The sequence below is a fragment of the Carassius carassius genome, chromosome 23, assembly GCF_963082965.1.
Source record: "Carassius carassius chromosome 23, fCarCar2.1, whole genome shotgun sequence".
Taxonomy (NCBI): Eukaryota; Metazoa; Chordata; class Actinopteri; order Cypriniformes; family Cyprinidae; genus Carassius; species Carassius carassius.
The window spans coordinates 7603321-7624830 of NC_081777.1; the positions used below are offsets into that span (position 1 = coordinate 7603321).

General features: G+C 38.7%; 1 protein-coding gene across 9 annotated transcripts in view; it reads right to left on the minus strand.

Moving 5' to 3' along the window:
• The window catches only part of LOC132101287 (E3 ubiquitin-protein ligase TRIP12), a 102255-nt gene that overhangs the window by 35105 nt on the left and 45640 nt on the right, over window positions 1–21510 (minus strand). For 4 of the 9 annotated variants that reach the window (XM_059506124.1, XM_059506123.1, XM_059506116.1 and 1 more), the window contains exons 2-5: window positions 21353–21382; window positions 14571–14717; window positions 13671–13796; window positions 12661–13556 (exon numbers count right to left, since the gene is read on the minus strand). In XM_059506124.1, coding sequence (XP_059362107.1) covers window positions 12661–13556; window positions 13671–13796; window positions 14571–14668 — 1120 coding nt within the window. In that variant the 5' untranslated portion in view covers window positions 14669–14717; window positions 21353–21382. The remainder of the gene's footprint in view (window positions 1–12660; window positions 13557–13670; window positions 13797–14570; window positions 14718–21352; window positions 21383–21510) is intronic. The other 5 variants (XM_059506122.1, XM_059506117.1, XM_059506121.1 and 2 more) reach the window with 2 other exon arrangements.

Consider the following 21510-nt stretch of genomic DNA (forward strand, 5'->3'; position numbering starts at 1 on the left):
GAGAAGGAAAAGATGTGGTAGGGAAAAAAAAGTGTGCAAGCAATAGGGATCACTGCACCCTGGAGAGGATTGTGAAACAAAACCCATTCGAAAATGTGGGGGAGATTCACAAAAAATGGACTGCAGCTGGAGTCAGTGCTTCAAGAACCACTACACACAGACGTATGCAAGACATGGGTTTCAGCTGTTGCATTCCTTGTGTCAAGCCACTCTTGAACAACAGACAGTGTTAGAAGCATCTAAATACAAAAAGGACTGGACTGCCGCTGAGTGGTCCAAGGTTATGTTCTCTGATGAAAGTAAATTTAGCATTTCTTTTGGAAATCAGGGTCCCAGAGTCTGGAGGAAGAGAGGAGAGGCACACAATCCTCATTGCTTGAGGTCCAGTGTAAAGTTTCCACAGTCTGTGATGGTTTGGGGTGCCATGTCATCTGCTGGTGTATGTCCACTTTGTTATCTGAGGTCCAAGGTCAACGCAGCCGTATACCAGTAAGTTTTAGAGCACTTCATGTTTCCTGCTGCTGATCAACTTTATGGAGATGCAGATTTCATTTTCCAACAGGACTTGGCACCTGCACACAGTGCCAAAGCTACCAGTACCTGGTTTAAGGACCATGGTATCCCTGTTCTTAATTGACCAGCAAACTTGCCTGACCTTAACCCCATAGAAAATCTATGGGGTATTGTGAAGAGGAAGATGCGATATGCCAGAACCAACAATGCAGAAGAGCTGAAGGCCAGTATCAGAGCAACTTGGGCTCTCATAACACCTGAGCAGTGCCACAGACTGATCGGCTCCATGCCATGCCGCATTGCTGCCGTAATTCAGGCAAAAGGAGCCCCAACTAAGTATTGAGTGCTGTATATGCTCATACTGTTCAGTTGGCCAAGATTTCTAAAAATCCTTTCTTTGTATTGGTCTTAAGTAATATTCTAATTTTCTGAGATACTGAATTTGGGATTTTTCTTAGTTGTCAGTTATAATCATCAAAATTAAAAGAAATAAACATTTGAAATATATCAGTCTGTGTGTAATGAATGAATATAATATACACGTTTCACTTTTTGAGTGGAATTAGTGAAATAAATCAACTTTTTGATAATATTCTAATTATATGACCAGCACCTGTATACGCGGAGATAAACTCTCGAGACGAGACTTATGACAGATAAAATGTCACTAAATAAATACACAATTGTGATAAAGTCTGATTTCTTCAAGCAGTCACATTTACCATGCTTACCATGGTGACATTAATGCCTAGCGTGTTTAGTCTTTTGCATCACTTATAAATATTTCTGCCTTGAATGGTGATTATAATACACATCAGATCAAGTTATTTCTAACACTCGCTGCTGACTGAAAGTGAGTTTTGAGCTCGACTTATTTTAAAAAGTCTTTAAAGGTTGTGTTACAGCTGTTAGCTTTCGGAAATGATCCGTGGCGCTAGTGCTCTCCAGACACGAAGAAACTCTGGTTTTGTTCATAACCCCTCCTCTAGCCCCAGTTGGCCCGCTTTGGCCCAAGGTTTTCGTTGGCCCAAAAAACCCGGGCCATTGGCCCAGAGGAAGCACAGACAAGGCACGATGAAGCACCGGAAGTGACTGTGGAAACCCACTAGCACGCCCGCTTTTGGTCCGACAGTGGAAACGGCTAATGAGTGACTGGCTTTCTGTTGTAACATTGCGCAAAGTAAATAAGAGGGTGACATCTAGTAAAGAAGACTAAAGAAAAGATATACATTAATTAGATCTTTTAAATGTTCGCTGAAATACATATCGTAAAAGATAGATTCACAGCTTTTAAGAATCGATGTCGAATCAATGTCATTTAAAAAAAAATTTTTTGCTCCGCCCTAATTGACGCCTATTATATTTTCTCCTAATTCAGCAAGTTATGAGCCACATTAATTCTTAAGATATTTTGTGCAAATAGCAACTATTATCTAAAACATGACAACAATTTGCACTAGACTGAAGTATAAACATGCACCAATATCATCTAATAGACCACAGAAATTACAAAGAAATGTTAAGAGATAAATAGGATGTCATCTAGCTCATCATCTAGCTATGACCTTTGGCCACAGCTCACAACATGCACTTTACTACATACAGAACACGGTAAGGCAGTTTCCACAGAAACCAGGGCATTCTGCACGCCATCTCATTAGCACTGTGTGTAAATTAAGTCACACTGTATCATCTACGCTTAACGATGCCATCAGGTCCTCATCGGCCAAGTAGAAACAAATCGGTAAGAGATGTGCTCTCTTTCAGACTAAGCCTGAAACATATGCCCAGTTCCAAAGCCTAATGTGCAGCCTATGTAGGTAGCATCTTAAGTAATCATTTAAACATTCTTCCTTTTGAACAAACCAGCAAGATAAAATTTTGCTGCAAAAATTATGAGTGATGAATATTTACATTTACATAAACAGATGTTAATGTCTGTTCATGTTGGTCTGAACATAAACAGATGTTAATGTCTGTTCATGTTGGTCTGAACATTCTCATGCAGTTAATGCAAATTATATGGAGAGGTGGTGTAATCTCTTCATCGCACTGCAAAAAAACTGGTCAACCAATAAGATTAGCGTGTTCACATGCCCAGAGCTGCTGCTCAATATTTTGCCAAGCAATAGTGTATAGTAGAAGAAATCAGAATTGGCTCTCTTGTAGTCTTGCAATTGATGTTGATTGATAAACACCATATTACAAAAACCTTACTGAATGCTTGAATATATATAAACTAGGGCTGGGACGACACTTATCTGCCAATTCAATACTACTACGATACTTGTGTGCCAATTCAATATATATTGCGATAGAGTATTGCAATTTTATAACTATTAAGATTCTAAATTTTTACATTTATTGAGATTTTTGTTTGTTTACTGAAAACTAGACAATTGAAAATACTTGATCATACCCTTAAAGAGACTGAATATGACTCATATAAAGAAAAACAATACATCATTCTGAACCTTTATTTCGGGAGCATGGACACAGTGTATATTTTAAAGTACTTTGAACAATGAAACTTTGAAGTACCAAATCCCTGAACTTGCAAATGAATATAGGCCTAATAGGCCAGTAAAAAGTCCAACAAAAATGAGCAGAAATATACTCAGAAATAAAGTGCTTTGTTACGATGTCATCTAATAGAACGGCGCTGCGCACGCAGACTGATCGTTGTACGTCAAAGCACTGCGAGATCATTAGGGGAATCAATTTTTTTCTCCTACCCCGATATAAACACAGTTTGATTTTTATCGCCATAATAATACAATTTTGGGGTGAACTATCCACTTAAAGCACTGATTCAAGAAGGTGCCCTGCTTTGCTTCTGATAAGCTGATTGTTATCTTAAAAACAGCTAAGAAAAAAAAACACCCATTTATAATTTTTTTAAATAAAAACCAAATGAGCCACAGCTGTTATAAACCCTACATAAATCTCCTGAATTCTGTATTGATATGGACTATTAAATTTTTTTAACATTGCTTAGCTACCATAAACAATCCAGAGTTACACCAGACAAAAGCAGTAAAGTACACCAAAACTCAGTACCCAGCCCTACTGAATATAGAAAGAAAGAGAAGGAAAAATGAAAGAACCTTTAAAAGACCTCTGACAGTGATGTGCCATTAAAGCCAGATGAATCACTTATGCCTTCAACAGCTCCTGTATGGTGGTCAAACCCTACCACTGAGGGTCTATTCTGGGCAATGCAATGCCCCCTGCCCTTTGGCAGAATGCCCTCCCATGACTGTTCATATCATAGATCGTCTATCCATAATCAACTCAACCTGAACTTTGTCTATGCAGGATGACTTCTTATACTCAAGATAAACACCTCCAACAAGCCTTCACAGAACCCTTTACAGCAACCCTTAGTAGGAAAATCAGAATCAAAACATCCCAACGATACCACTGATATGACCTTAAACATCCAACCAGCAGCACTCGTATGCCTACATTTCGAAACCAGCATTCTGACCCACCTCTGGGCATTCTGATACGCCAAAGCACTGCTAGGCTAATCTGTACAGCAAAGTAACTACACCAAAAGCCCTTCCTACCTCAGCATACATCCAGTCGCGACTCTTGTCCATACAATACTGGCAGCAGAAGGCTGGTATTTTTAGTCCAGTACACTGGCACTGAACTGGACTGAAACCTGAGCCAGCTCCCCCTGCCATGACCACAGCCTAAACCCCATCCGCTGTTACAGGGGCTAGAACCGATCACAATCACAATGATCACGCCTTTGCTAAAGACACTGATTTGTGGAGGCAGGGCTGCTCAAGGTATCAGCCCTCAGGTCAAGGACCAGCTTAAATGATTACACAGCAAAAATACCTGCAATTTAGATGCCTGAGATGCTCAATTTCATGAACCTGTCAAGAGTGCTCCCAAGTTGTATTTTACTCCAAAAATTTAAATAATACAAAAAAACGTATACATATTTATGTTTGTGAAGAATTTATACATGTGCACCATTTTTGTGCATTTTACACTAATTTACACATTTTTCATTTAAGTAACAGCCCTTAATCTGAAAAGCTGGGTTCATTTATAAATAATTTCTGTCATTCTGTTTGACTCGGGGCTGAAATATGACCCAGATTGAGAAAGAAATAAGATGAGAGTACATAACAGGGTTGTGATGGTGAGTACTTTTTCCCACCAGTTAATCGACATGCAACAACACCAGTATCACATGGGGGGGGGGTAGTTTTTCCCTCTTTTCTTCACTTTCCTTTCATTTTAATTAGCTTGTAGAAGCGTTGTGCACATTTTACTTTCACTTTCAAATTAGTGGCAATTCGGTGACAAGCAGGTCTTTGTTTTAGTATGACGTTTTCCTCTTTTCCTCACTTTCCTTCGCTTTTAAATAGCTTAAATGCACCGTGCACATTTTACTTTCAAATTAGCATCAATTCGCCATCAATTGCTTGAATTCACTGTGGAACCAAATAAATAAGAAACAAATGCTAAAAAAAAGCTTCCAAAATTACCTTAGACAAATGGCAAAAGAAAACAGACTTTTCAAAATCCAAGATATTTTTAAAACCGGTGCTTCTGCATTAGGGATGTCCAATTAATCACATGAGATTGTCGCGCATCTCATCAGTAAAGCCGGTCCAGTGATTAATGGTAAATCACCATCACCTGCTTTCAGATTGAGGGGCATTCACTACAGAGAGATATTTTTAAAACAGGTGACAGGTTCATTGAAAAACTAGGCGATATCGCATTCAAAATTGAATGCTATTCATCTGCGATTATGAATGCAATATAGCCGAATTGTCAGTGAACTAGAGCTGCAACTAACGATTATTTTTCTGTCGACTAATCTAACGATTATTTTTTTTCGATTAGTCGACTACTCTAACGATTATTTTTATTACAATAAATAATTAATCTAATGTTCTTTTTTTTATTAGCTAATGAATCCTTTGGATAACTTTACAAAAAAATATAAGTACAATTTCTAATATAATATTTCAACCTTTATTCATTTTCAACCAATGTGGTTGAAGTTTTTACAGTATACAAAAATAAAGAGGCAAAGAAAATTATTTTACTATGATAAATATGAGTTTACGATAGTGCTTATAATTAAACCACAGTAGCCACAAATTTACAGTTGTCGGAGACGTCATGAAATGTTCTTTAGCATCACAAACCATAAAATGTAGTCAGGGTTCTGCTATGGTTAAGCATGGTTTCCAGAGATCTGGAGCTGATTCGGGGTAGCTCGGTGGTTTGTGACCGTTGTCTCGTGGCGCGCTGTCTTTTAAGGGGCTCTCACATATCGTGTCTTTTGGGCGCTCAAGTTCCTTATTTCCAATGTAGGCACGCCGTATGCACGCTCAAGTTCGTTATTTCCAATGTAGGCGCGGTATGCAACGCATCGAGTTGGAGTTAAAAACATCTCAACTTTTCAGAATGCCGCAAGCGCACCGCGGGTCATGTGAAAAGAACTAACCAATCAGCTTCATCCTTTCCCGTAACAACGTTGAAAGCTCAGCTAAGACAAAGGAACTGCTTATCATAGCTGTATATGGATTGCCATTTTGAAATAAATTTAGTAGCAGAGCTACTGAAAGCGATTTTTTTGTGCTGCAAATCCATTTATCCTTTGCTGAAATTTCTGCGTCTTCATGGAGAGAGCACGTCATGGTTGCTCAGCAACGGCAGAGGCCCCAGGGGCACAACTGCCCGAGCGCTTTGGAAAGAAGGAGAAAGCGGCGCGACTAGTGTTTTCCACGCATTTTTGCCCCGATATGTGAACGCCCCCTAACGCGTGTTCGAAACCCGCCCCAATACAGACTTACTTTTTTTTTTTTTTTATCCTTACTTCAGCCGCAACGGGTGATCATACCAATAACTTGTAATCTTTAAAAGAATATCAGAATCATGCAATGAGTGAGTCTGCTTTTACTAGACACTTAATAATATCACATCAGTTTGTTCCATCATATCTGCAGCAGAGACCTGAACCAGGAAGTTGGTCGCCAGATCACAAGGTAACCAGTTAAACCGTAACACCGGAGAGCGCCAGGATGTTTTCCTCTGAGGTGCTCGTGCATTGCAGTTGTGCTGCCATGGTACACCATATCGGTTTTACAAAGGGAACAAAGGGCCATTTTATTTGGCCTTTGTTTAAAGTATTCCCATACTTTTGATTACAGTGGTCTCTGTTTTTGTGATAGAATGCAACTTTCTCCATTCCCAGTATGCCATTAAGCGAGATGTAAACCGTGTGACGCATCGACGCATTTCACACCATCGACGTATTTTTGTAGTCGACGTAATCGATGACGTCGATGCGTCGTTGCAGCACTACAGTGAACTACAGCTCTGTGTAGTGAATGCCCCTCAATCTGAATTTTAATTTGTGTTCAGACATGCTGTAGTTCAGATGAATTTGCCGGTTTGTTCTAAAAACAAATATTAGAGGTATTCTGATTTTGTTTTGTTATTTTACACAGAATGCATGTTTATACAGAGATATACTTTTAACCATGTTTATAGTTCAGACATCAATAACTACATATCTTCATGATGACGATTCTTAATTGTTAGAAAAAAACACAACATCAAATTTTTGGAACTTGTACAAGTTGCATGTAATAGATATACTGATGTGCGTGAAAAGGGTCACTTACAGCTAAAACAAGACTTGAGCTTAAATAGCATGGTTTCATGACCTCTTAAAAATAAATATTGTTGAATAACATTGGCTAAACTTATTGTTAAAAAAAAAAGGTGATCACATCCGCCACAAATTTCCTAATTGGTGCACCATTATTTGTGATGTTTGCACATCCCAGAGTGAGAAAAGGATTTCTCTGTGCATAAATAAACAACGTGAATGATCTTGTAGTGTGAATGTTTAAAATGATCAAAAGCAGTGTAAGCGGCAAATGTGCAATATCCTCCATATGTTCAGGGTTGAATCAATCTCATATTTTGCCACACATTTGACAGATAGCAAAAGATGACCCAGAGAGATCAGTTGTGTAACGTAAAGCTTGCGTGTCAGTTCTATCACTGGTGGCAGGTGCCTGAAAACTGAAGTCCACTTCTAGCACCCTTGCAGCTGGTGTTCTACATGTGCACTATGTTGAAATCGAAGCCTGGATGTAGAATAGTTGAAGTGTTTGCACAAAGTGACATCCAATCTAACCAAAAGAGCCCAGCACTGATATTACCAATACATAAACACTTAATATCAAAAGTCCCACTGGTGCGGAGTCAATAACGAAGTTTTAAAAATGCAACAATACAATTTAAAATCAATTACGGTGTACATTTTTTACTTGCGGATAGGCAGCTGCTTTCAAATGCTCCTGTATATTCTTTTGCCGTACTGTGAAGAGCATCAAGTTTCTGTTTACAACACATTTTTAATGTTGAGCATTGTAGTCAATCAGATGATGCGATACTCACAAGCCGTTCTAATTGGTGCGTGCACACCAAAAGCGAAGCAAATATTTGGATCAGCTTAGCGCTCTAGATTAGGGCTGAAATGATTCCTCGAGTAACTCAAGTAACTCGATTACAAAAAATGAACGATTTATTTTAAATCTCACGTCAGGTTCTATCGCAATTATTTTTGAGTCCAAAATCTCATACTGCAAGGAGTCAGCAGTGTTTTGATTTGAGGGCACGGGCAAACGTAAAGAGAACGCCGTGGCGTGTGTACATTGCAAGATAGAGCTGGCATACCACAACTAGGGCCCTATGATTTCCGCAATGCAGAAAACGCGGAGGGAATCGCAGAATCCAGTCTTAAAAACGGAATTTACAGTTTAACGCGGAATGGCACGGAATTTGCCAAATTTTTAATGAATTAATCAAAAATAGGTTATTGCCGTACATCAAATCATGATATGGACTAATATCTGTAAATATTAAGCCGGAACAGTCTGTTTAAATATGAATCCTGCATGTTCTGCGTGTCTCTGTTAATGAATGGAGCAGAAGCGCGTCTTCCTTTATCACACACACTGAAGCGCGCGTGATGCTCGCGGTAATTCGAGCATCTGCTGTCTCACTAAATAAGGAAGTGAACACATGAACAACATCTCCAGAACTGCCCTGACAATCACTTCATGAGCATTTGACCGTTTGATTTGAGTAAAACTAGCATCATATCACATACACAGAACTGGAAAGGTACGTCAACCCTTCAAAATAAAAGTCAGATTAAAGACTATTGTTCAGCAGAATGTTCATATTCTACTACAAAAAAAAAAAAACTAACTTTGTAAATCCCCTTTGTTTACCAAAAAGTTAAGTTAATTTTCAATAATTAAAAGATAAATTAATGTTTTATGTGTTTAATGTTTAATGTGCACCTCAGAAAATGCTTTATTTAAAACCCCAACTGAATGGCACTTAAATGCACTTAATTCATCCGTCAACTTTATTGTCATTGTTCACAGTACAGAGAAACAACAAGCCCTTTCACACATACAGACTTTTCCGGAAAATTACCGGTAAATTGCCATAAAGAGATCATGTGAGATCATGAACAGGATCTTTACAAAAAAAAATTCCGGCAATTTACCGGTATGAGAAGTTGTAACATTACCAGTAAATTGCCGGAATTCTGCTGTGTGTGAACGCAGAAGGAAAATTACAGGTATGAGCACGTACGAGTTCAGAACGCAGTGACTTAAGACGTCTACTACGCCAATCATAACAATGTGACGCATTCACGCACTGTTTAAGAAAATAAAATGTCATCCAACTGAAGCGACAGTGAAATTAAAGCGCTTCTCCTTATCCGGGCGGATGAAGAAATTTGTCGTGATCTGATAGAAACTGTTAGTGATGCTGTAAGGTATGATAAAATAATTGTTAACTGTCTCCGAGAGCAATGCATTCACAGGACAAAGTCAGGTCATCAATAAACTGAAAACATTGCGTCTTAATATCTAAAAAAATAAATAAATAAACGACCATCACAAACGAAGTAGTAGTGGAAGTATTTCTTGTTCCTATTATGACTTTTGTCAATCTATTTGGGGGTCCTGCTACTCCACAAATCCTGTAGCTCTAAACAACCAGTGGATCTCAACCCGCGGTACGGCATGAAATCACACGCAGCCCACCATGCCGAACACAATAAAAAAAAAAGTAATAATAACTTTAAGTTTTACAACTTATTTTAGTTTTTACATAGGTAAAAACACATAGGGTACAAACGAGAAGTCAGAGCAGTGGAGAAGAGAAGAGTTCTGGACATTCGGCATCAACTTTCGGTTTGCCCCGCTACTCACATGAGGATTCAGGTCTTTTTTCCCAATTCTCCCAAAACAGCTTATACTGTTTCAGCTATTAAAATAGTTCAGTTTTGTTTGGAGCACTTTTTGATCGTTAAACAGGCTTATAAGTTTTGTTTTTAAAGCGGCCAGCACAGAGAGAGAGTTTACATAGCCTATGTTTGATCAGTTTAGCCTCTTTAACATCTTTTGAACCCAATTTGAACGCAGAACTGTTTATCTGCGCTGACAGACTATTTGATATGAATTTGCATCAGCATAGTCTACATTTGTGAATGCACCTTTTCTGCGATGTCGCGCGTCTTACAGACTGCAATTTACAATTGCAACTTCATTGTGCTATTAATCCTTTCAAGCCGATTTTCAATAAATTGATCATCTCCCGACAGCATCGGGTGTTTTATTAATGGTGAGTATAATTATTTAAACCAGTCGTCTATTATGATGTCTCCATGACAAAAGCAGTTGCATGAATACTAAAGTTTGAAACAAAAATGAAACCATCAACAGAAATACTGAACACGTATTACCCTCCATGTTTAAAAATACAAGCGCGAGGTTAATAGTTATTCATTTGCTATCAGCCAGCTTCAACTATGGATAATAAGAGGTTAATGACGTTACATAATTTACCGGTTATTTTGGAATGGATGTGTGAATGGTGCTTTTCCGGAAAAAAGATGGAATGTTGTTGACTGTGTGAACATCGCATTTTTGAATTTACCGGTAAAGTCGTTCCGGTAATTTTACGGCAATTTACTGGTATTACTGTGTGAAAGAGGCTAATGGGTACTAATTAAATTTTATTTTTGATGTATGCATTGCATTCTATGCATTTAAAAAATACTAAAAAAAAAGTCTAAAAAAGGAAACTTAATTGTTCATTTTAAGAGACGCATGTGTCTCATTTTCTCTTGCATAATTAATATTGCACTTTAATTAAGCATAAACACATTTTATCCGATTACTCGATTAATCGATGGAATTTTTGGTAGAATACTCGATTACTAAAATATTCGATAGCTACAGCCCTACTCTAGATTACTCACTTGGACGAAAACATTCAATGCTGCTCTCTATTTTCAGATCCATCCGGACTTCTCAAACCGGACACATAAATAAGCTCTTCACTGATTTGCTATATCATGCTTCATATCAGGCTTTCGCAGCAACCACGGCTTCCAATTCGCATCACCCGGTGCAAATTCGCATCTATTCATTGTTAATTAACTGTTCATTCTGCTTAGCACTCCAACACAGAAACAGAATGGGTCTCTATGTTCTTTTTATTACCATATGTTCACTGAAAGGTTTCAATGAAATTTTTGTTTAGTTCAGTGAAAAGATTTGCAGGCTATATTCTTCAAATTTATCACTTATTGTCATTTATAAGTTTTTATAAGGTACCAAAAATGGTTACTTTGTAGACAGACTACAGACATATTGGTATCGTGACAACACTAGTCTCAATAAGATTGCCTAGACCAACCTTTAGATGTTTAATCTCCTATTTTGTCTAACTTAGGAATCCCATAACATGAATTAGAGTTTGTTAACTTGTTTTGAATTTGGAACATTGCTTTGAAAAAACTAGGGGTTGCATGACTACTGATTTCTGCTAGCCGATTTCTTATTTTAAAAAATACTCAAGTTACTCGACTACTCGTGGTTCATGTTACTGTAAATTGAATAGTTCAATACATGAATAGTTCCTATCAATAAATGCTTATTATTTCATAGCCTAATGCAACATATTACATATGTACATTGTCAAAACTTAATATTTATGACATTACATATTTCAATTTTCATTTAACAGCTAGTATTTGTATCTGTATTTGTATCTGTAACAAATCACAAAATTATTTGTATCTGCATTCGGATAAAACCAGGTGGAACGTCGTACAATTACTTGATAAGACCGTTATGACTCTCTTTTTTTCATAGTTATCACTGAACAAGTGATTAGTGTTAAACTAAAATAATTATTAATTTCTAAAATAATATTTATCATGCAAACAGAGAGATGGCATGACAAACGTTTAGTGATCGTTCGAACACAACTTAATTAAATGCAATGCGCACATTTACATTACGCAGAACTCTTTAAGCGAGTCTTTTTTGAACTTCACTAAACAAATGTGAATGTGCCATGCAAACCAGCAAAAGATAAAGATGCAAACATGTAGGCCAAGTAGAAAACGTATCTGTATCTAAGTTTATTAGCCTACTCTTCAGAGAGAAGTGGCTTGGTTTTTGAGAGGCTAAGACACGCAACGCGGGTGTTTGATTGGTGAGCGTGCTGTGCTTATTCCATTCATTCATATGATATCGTAGTCTAAGGTTTAAATCGTTGCCTTTTAAATCTATACAAATACTAGAAAGTGTATAATGTATAATTATAGGTCATATTACTTGCCTAGCTCTGATTTCTGAATGGTGCACAGAAGCAACAGCAATGCGGTGTTTGATTTGCGCTCTTTTCATTCATAAAGTTTACATTCATTCACTTCACACTCTATTGCATGACTTTAGAGGTCTCTGTATAATATTACACTGATCCCCTGGTTCAACTGTTATCTAACAAACACCAGACTTTGCCAGCTTCAGCCGAATATTCAGGCAGAAGTATTCCTTGTCCGTTATTCGTTTTTGAAGTTATTATCCGTGCCATTCCGTATAAGGTATTCGGCTTCGGGCACACCCCTAATTTCTACATTACATATTTTAATTTTACATGCAACAGATAAAGTCATAGAAAGTAACAGCTATACGCAATATTGTACTCCTAAAATTCACGTCGTACTTGCAAACTCTGTGCCCTAAAAAATACAAAAGCAGTTTGAGCACTCACTTGCTAGTTTGGCCTGCAGTCCGGAGGGCCCAGGTTTGGAGGAGGTCTCAGCCTTGGCCGATCCCGGCAGGGACAGTTTGGGCTTTGGCAGGTTGACTTTGGAGTTGAAGCGGGATGTCCAGTCAAACTTGGAGGAGCCAGCAGCCTTGCTCTGCTCTTTATCTCGGCTGCTTCTTCGGGGAGAAGGGGAGGATGCAGAGCGTGACCGTCGTGCTTTGCTCTGGTCCTTGCCCTGTTTTAGCCGGGCACCCTGAGGGGCACAGCTGTTGATGCCTGTGGCGGCCGAGGAGGAAGAGGAAGAGGAGGATGAGGAAGAGGCAGAGGAGGAGTCAGTCACGGTGCTACACCCAGCTTTGGCTGAGGCGGCCGATTTGGACGCCAGCTTGGTGGGTTTGGCTGCCCGGCTGGCCTCGCTGCGGGGTGGCAGGGGGCCTGCCGCGCTGCTCGAGCTGGGGAGGGAGGAAGAAGAGGATGATGACAACGAAGAGGCGTCTGCCTTCTTGCGCTTTTGAGAGGGGGTGCTTGAGGCCCCACTGGGGCCAGGGTAGGACGTACTCTTCTTGTTCAGGGCCCTGGAGGGAGCCGGCTCGGCTGCTAACCGTCTCTTTTTGGACTTGGTGCTGACAGACGCTGGAGCCTTCCTCGGCTCTGTAACTTCAGGTGAGGTTGTGGGGGCCGATGGCCCACTGGATAAACTCTCCAAAAGGTGGCTGGACACCGATTTGGGCCGTTTGGCCGGGCTGGGCGAAAAGGTGATGTTGGGCTCTGAAGCTGAACTGCGTTTGAGAGCGCGGGTGCTGCTGCCCTCCCGTCTTCCCTGCTGGCCAGAAGACCCTGCTGCTTCCAACTCTGGATCTGGAATCGAGTGTGAACCCACAGATAGAGAGAGGCTGTTCCTGTAAAAACAAACAGAAAGGGGAAAGACTTGAGTACACAAGACAGAGCAGTCATCACATGGTGAACTTGCATCACAAAAGACCCACACACATTACAGGAGGAAAAAGGGATACCTTCGAGAGGCGTGGCCACGGGCGGAGCTGACGGCAGAGCTGGGCGGGGCTTTGGAAGCCTTAGAATTAGATCTTCTATTTTCAGGTGGGGAATTTGCTTTTTGGTTTACTTGCTCTGGCTGCAACCTGTAGAGGTTGGGAATTAAATAGCAGAGAGCAGTGTGGGATTGGCAGTAAATGAGGAACACCTCAAATTAAATTTCAGGAGCTGACTACTCCTTTAGTCAGACAGCAGTTCCTACACACCTGTCAACCCAACAGCAAAGACTAACAACAATCGTTACGAGTTTCTATCTGGACATTTCTCACAAGCTGAGAGCATCACCCTGAGTTGCCCAGCTAAACTATTAGCCATTTGGCTGTGTCGCTGGAGGACATAAAGAACTTGTTTGAAAGAGTAGAGACAAAAGTATCTCCATAAGTGTCAAACGTCTTTGCATCAGGCCTCAAAGAGAGACACACTGTCAGTCTTCCCTGCACTGCTATTCAGCAAAGATGCCATGCTACTACTGAATCTATAGCACAAGTTATCCAATTACACTAACGTTCAATAGTTTGGGGTCAGCAGTTAGTTTTTTTGGAAATAATTTAATACTTTAATAAAACAAGGACATATTGAATCGATCAAAAGTGACCGTATTTATAATGTAATGAAGATTAAAATAAACAACAAAACAAAAAACAATCAGTCAGATATTATTTTTTACAGAAAGTAAAAGTATCCAGCCTTACTGAGATTAAAGTGATACTGGAAAGGTCATGTGACCTCAAAATTGTAACTGTTGCAAATATAGAATTCTGCAGGAATTCTGCCCTAGATGCAGATAAATGTACACGTACAGACCTAAACCAAGGACGTATTCAGCACTTTGGTGCAAAGTTTGGCAATTGCATACTCACCTTCCTGCAAGTGTGTGGTCTATTGGCTGGGCCGCGGCGGTGTTCCTCTGTGAACGGCGCAGTGACCCCCCTGGATTGGAATTAGGCCGGTTGGACATTGGCACCTCTCTCCTGAAGGGACATACCCTTTCTAGACACTACCATTCACTGGTAACAAAGTATAAAGAGAAAGGAAAGGGAGGTTAGTTGAGATGTTGTGTAAATGTTCTCAATGGTTTTGCGAACTAATTTTGGACAAAAGCCATTATACTTTTATCCACCAGTCAGATATATCCTATAAAGGACTATTTATACTGAACTACATGCTGACTGGTGAACAAAGCGATCTTAGTCTCACTGTATAACCACACAACCAAATGATCAATCCATCTCCATTCTGTCTGGTTCAAACAACCATGACCAAATGCACCTCCTGTTCCATTTATGCAAAGCCAATAGGAGCTTAATATCATCTTTCGAAACACAGACATGTACCGCAGCACATCCATGGCTCCACCACTCGTAACAGATCAATAACCTTACTCACATCTCATATTAACATACACTACAGCACTACTGCAAAAATGCTCAATGAAGACACCAGGAAAATGACGAAGATAGAGAGAAGAGAGAATCGATAGGACATCTGAAGAGACACTGAAGGAGAAAAGGACAAATGCTCAGAAAAACCAAACACTACTATAAATTTTATCTACACTGAACAAACAAAATGTTTGTTTGATGCCCTGCTCCTTAGTAATGCTGGCATCAAGCTTAAGGCGATTTTGGAGATGAAAGCATGCTGGTCTGCATCACAACATGCAATGAGAAAAGACTCATCCTAAACACAGACAGAGAATAGCTGGAGGGGGGCCTTTGTGTCCTCAGTTCAGTGGTAATGAACAGCACTAACCATCAATCACTACGACGCCGCAGAGACACACAATCCCACCACACCTTTATCCTGAGAGTATGCGAGATGGTGTCCTACCGTCCTACGGCACCATTATTTAAATGGGGGTACATGATTATGAGAGATAATCTAAATTAGGGGTGTGCACAGATAGTCGTACATTCGAATATTCGTTCTGCTCTATAATTATTCGATAAATAAAAATGATATTCGAATTTCGAAAAAAAAAAAAAATTCACAATAAAACCTAAATTGGTCACTTTCTGTGATTCTCCACGGCATATTTGAAGATGCAAGCAAAAAATAATTAATGAATGAAGAACTGCGGTCTTCTACAGTACTTCAAATATGCTGTGGAGAATCACAGAAAGTGACCGAATTCAAGAACATTGTTGCGGCACCTCTCAAGCAACGAATAAACACCGCTAATTTGGAGAATGCAGTGAAAACTCATCTCGCGTCTGCCCTAGACCCTCGGCACAAACATCTCAGGTTTCTCGATGAAAACATGAGAGAAGTAAGAAAAAAAAACTTTTTTGAACATTATCAGAGTATTTTCCTTGATTCGAGTGGTGCGGATGCAGCCGCCGTCACCAACGATGAAGAGGATGCAATGCCCACTCGTCGGAAAAGGCTGAGCCAGTTCTTCAGCGATGATTACAGAGAGTCTAGCCGAGACGAGTGGGAACAGTTCTTGCTGGAGCCATGTATTCCACAAGATGAGGATCCCATTCAGTGGTGAAACAAAAACACGAAGCGCTTCACAAAACTTATTCGCTTAGCACACCGTTGTTTGTGAGTCCCGCCAACGTCTGTGACGTCAGAACGCGTTTTCTCCGCGGCCGGCCTTATTGTTAACAGACCAAGGAGCCGACTTTCCCCCGATCATGTTTACATGCCCATGTTTCTTAACAAGAACATGTAAAACAATAGAAAAAAAAAGCAAAAAAGATTTGCTGACAGTTTAAAAGTTAATTGTAGGCTACGTTCTACAATAGCCTAATTGCTGCAGGCTGCTTTACGTTTTTTCTGTGTTCACTTTTTTTTTTTTTTTTTGCTTTTAATCTGTACTTTTGTTTGTTTGCACGCATTGTTAAAGGTTTTCAGCTACAAAACACGATGTGTAATGTTCAAGCTTATTGTGTGTAAGCTTGTTCAAAATGACGGAAACAATAAATGTTGCTGAAAAATAACGTCTGTCTCATTAAACTTAACTTAAATAAACGAATATTCGATTCTTGTGAGCTCAAATATTCGAATGTGATATTTGCGGAAAACACCCATCCCTAATCTAAATAAAAAACCATGACAAACAGCAGCAGTGAAATAAAGATAAAGGGATGATAAAGGAAAAAGATTCAAGGCTTGATCTGTTCATGAAGTAGCACTTGACTTATAAAAGACAAACGACAGACATAAATTCATCCATGAAAATTTTTGGCAACATTTTGATACTCATGCATGTTGAAAGAACTTGTGTGACTAGACAGTATGTGATGCATTTCAATCAAAACTATGCACTTGAACTGACAATTATCAATGTTTTTTGTCCAACTTAGTCATAAACACCAGCTATTGTAGAATGTGCAGTCATGAAGAAAGTCAGAAATGTTTAATACTGTATCTTCTTATAACAACTCGTTACACATTTCCTCTGAAAGTACTGGTGGCCATTTGTAATACATGGTCACTTTTCTTTCCCTTACCACATTCATTATGTGGAGGGTAAACACTCTTGGACTCAAGCAGTTCATGATCCAAAGTTTTTAGTTGCTCGCCTGATGTAAAATGCTGCTCCACATAATCTCTGCATGTCACGTATGCACATTTGGGAAATAAATGCATGCCAAGATGTGTGTACATCTGCAGAACTTCCAACTTTGAGGACAGATTTGAAACAAGAAGAATTTATAAACGTGTGGTCAGCTTAACTCAAAAATCCCCTGGCATGTTTCTGCTAAAATAAAGGCTTGAGAGTTTAAAACTTGACAGTGAAGAATTTATGAAATAATTATAAGTAATTTAATCTGCAGTGTAAAATATACATATACAATAACAATATATTTCTGATTAAAATAGTAATTTTATTACTCTTATTGCTGCTGTTATATTGAAATCGAGTTCCTAAAAACATCAGTGTGACTGTGATGTGGACTAAGACACTATCACAAATAAAATGAGATTTGAGCCCACATTAAAGTCCAATTATTAACTTTTTAAAGCAATTATTTCTATGGGAAGCAGTGTATGGCCTCTTTGTCTGGACGTCCAAGCAGCAGCAACATATATTGAAATACAATGTTTTCAGGTGAAATTAAAGGTATTTCAAATCACAATAGGAATGAAAGTATTTAAATCTTAATTGTTTGGCCAAGCCATCCGGTCCTATGCTGCAAAAAAAAAAAAAATGCATGCATGCAGATGTGTTTTTTCAAAGGGGTTCAGCTTTGTTCTAAACTTTTTATTTACTACTACAAGCACTCAATAAGATACTCATGCACAATTACAGCATCAGTGGGGTCAATTATTAGGCATTACAGCCATCGAAACCATCTAAATAACCTATAGCAACATCCTGAAAGCATGCAAGAACACAACCAATCATATTCATCACAATGACTAAATAATGCTGCAAATGAAAACCATGAATCAAAAATTTACAAAATCAGCCTCCACCTCAGTGTAAGGTGGTTATTTTAACTTAAAGTTGATAAAAAATCTGCAGCCTCCATATATTTAATATGATGAAATGTGTTCAATTGAGTATATGTACAATCTACCAAATGCTTGAATACCATGAAAAATTAACTCATAAAACCCTGAAAAAGCAACCGACTTTTTTTTCAGTTTTCAAGACAAAAACTAACAATTGAACAAACTGACAGAATGCTGCTAAAGGTGTTCACATGCAGAGTGAAATGTGTTTTTAACCTTTTCCCGATAAAAGAACAAAATTTACATATTGTCGCTTTATTAGGGCATTATCAGTATAAAACTGTGCAGACCATTATTCTGTGAGCGCTACTCTCAGAAAAACTGCTAAGAAACAGTCAAAACTCAATTAGAATAATTTAAACAATAAACACTTATGGACAGGAGTGTAGAATTATTTGTATTTTTTGAATGATGTGTGTTCTATCCACCGGAAACAGCACTGAGCTTTGAGCAAAATCTGTGGGTGTTGATTCTGACAAGTGCTGCTTTGCCATCTATACATAACCGGATACTTTTGTGACTAGCATTCAAATGGAATTAAATGATCGTTTTGAGCAAATACTCACCTACAATGGGAACTGTTGGGAGGAAAGTGAGAAGACACTGAGGATTCCCACAGTACAATATAACATTTATAGTAAAGAGCTGCTGCTTAGCCTCATACCACAAACATAAGCTTGAAATGGAAAACACATTCAGGAGCAGGTAGGAAAGTGGGAGGTGATGAGTAAATCAGATTCACAGGAATCTAGAAACACTGCTTTGTCCTCCTGTTTCATGTGACCAGCATTTCCTGAAAATTTTGCACCAGTTGCTAAACACCTTTGCTGGTCCTCTAAATGACGCAATAGGTGGGTGTGCTCTGGGGCTCCACCTTCTATGACAAAGAAATATTTTCAGATTAATTTGTCCACTCAGTCCATCAAGGTCAGACGGAAAAAAAAACACATACGCACGCACACAGGAAGACACTGAGGAGCTTTTGCAAACATTCCCATCTCCATGATCCATACAGCTATGTCTCACCCACAGCTCTTGATCAATTACTAATAAATAAAGTCTCGCGTCCTCTGAATGTTCTATCTTGTTAAATTTCCTGTTTCGTTTAAGGTCAAATAGGTTTCATGTTTACTTTAACAAAATTACAGTCTGACTTATGAGAGGTTCATAATGAGACTGCAGAACTTCATATTAACTGATGTGGTACAAAATATAAGTCTACCATGGATTGTGTGTCTAGTGTCAAGAGAGGACAGGGATTTATGGACTCTTAACCTAGATACATTTTTTCTTAGGCCAAACATGTCAATTTAAATATGGATGCTCCTGCTGCTAAACACAGATCCTCTCAGGACAGCACGCTCAAACTCTATGGTCAAGTTGATTCATGGCTTGACAACAAATGATATTGGTCAAATGATCCTCTGGCAACTGGAAATGACAAGTACAGTAAACTAAATAAAAACTAATTTCAACACCCACAGTGGATTCACTGGAAGCACATTATAAGTCTACAGGAGAGTTGTAAGATGATGGATTCATGAAAATGTAAGCTAACAGGATTAAATAGGTGTTTTTTTTTCATAAGTGTTGAGGAGTAGAACATACATTTTATACACGCATACAAATATGCTCACACAAGAAAGGAACCATACTGGAAATTTTATGGTCATCCAATTTTTAAAATGTAACATTTTCTAGGTGCTAGTTAGGCATGGATAAGAGAACAAATCCAGAATGATTAACAGCTAAAATATTATAAATCTTAATCCTATGAATGCAAATTCCCAGAAATCACGCATGCATGTCTTGTTTCTTGAAAGACCTGCAAACTTAATCTAGACTACAAAAGCTGTCATTTATAAAGATCTACATTGAAAAGATCCTGTTGCCTTATTTTAGGAATGAAGAGAAAAATGACCCTGATCCCACCCTTAAACTGTCAAATGACTTGCTCAAGGTATCACGTAACCACTGCAATGCATTCAAAGCTAGCATTTGACAACCAATAGGCTCAGACACTCAATGTAACTTTGCCAGGAACCAAACTGTTATTACACAATCATGTTAAAGAACAGAACAGCCCACAGGTAAAAAAAAAAAAAAAAAAAAAATCATGTAACGATCACTAACAAATAAAGTAATTGTTAACAGTTCATGGGATTCACGATTCCCTTTTTTGGCTTCCTGTACCATTTTATAAATCTATTTTTGCTTGATTTTCAAATGCGGTACATCTAATGTTAGTTCCACTATTAAAAAAAGAGGGGAAAACCGTCTGAGCAGGCTACAGTTATTCAATTACACTATGTTAATCTAAATATTCAGTTATCTTAAAATTGTTCCTACAATTTTGCCCGATTGGTGCTACCACCTACTCCATGCTGGGAGGAGAAACAAATGGCTTTAATCACTTTACCCCGTCATAACTGACACGGGATCAGCTCAACAGCCCAAATCAAATCATCAAGTAAACTAAAACTGGTCCTGAGGCCTGCTGAGGGACAGAACACAAAAGCAAGAGCAATCCTTTCATACAGGAGAAACTGTGCTGTCATTCAAAGAGTCCAAAACCAATAAATACTTTGACTCTTCAAACAGACCTTTTCTATTTATCCATCACGAACTGATTGGATCATGAAAATTGGTCTTTGACAGGCGATTAGAGGGTTTGAAAAGGAACTCAGTTCCAGAGGTGGAGCAACTCATCATATTCTGATGTGCCCTGATGAATCCGTTTCCTTACACAAAAGCAGGAAATGTATTAAGGTAATTGAGCCAATTTTGATTTCTTGTTGACTTCACAAGAAATTCCTCCTTTGCCAATTATCAAAAATGCAACAATCTTTAATAAAAACTGGCTGCCTAGATTATGTTGCTTTTTTAAGTCAGCTGGAAGACCATTAACTACTACTTCATCTTCACACTGAACTGCTTTAGTTTTTCCACATACACCAAATTTAAGGACTAGACTCCTAAAACACTAAAAACAAAGAATCTGAATAATGTCCAAAACAGCTTCACCTGCACAAGTCATATATTCTGGATGTCAAGAAACTTAACTGCCAAACCGAGATTGTCAATTTCCTGTTTAACCCCCATCTCCACCACACCTGTCCCTCACTGGACCCATCTTGTCAGCATGAAGGTAACGGCAAGCGCTAAGCAAACTTACCAGCCGTGTGCAAATGCCCCAACCAGCAGCCTACGGCGACAAGAAGAGGGACAATAACGGGTGAAGGAAGGAGGAGGGAAAGGGTGAAAAAAAAAATATTTTAGTCAAATGTTTTATTCCATTAAATGATGACAGTGTAAAATCAGAGATGAATTAAA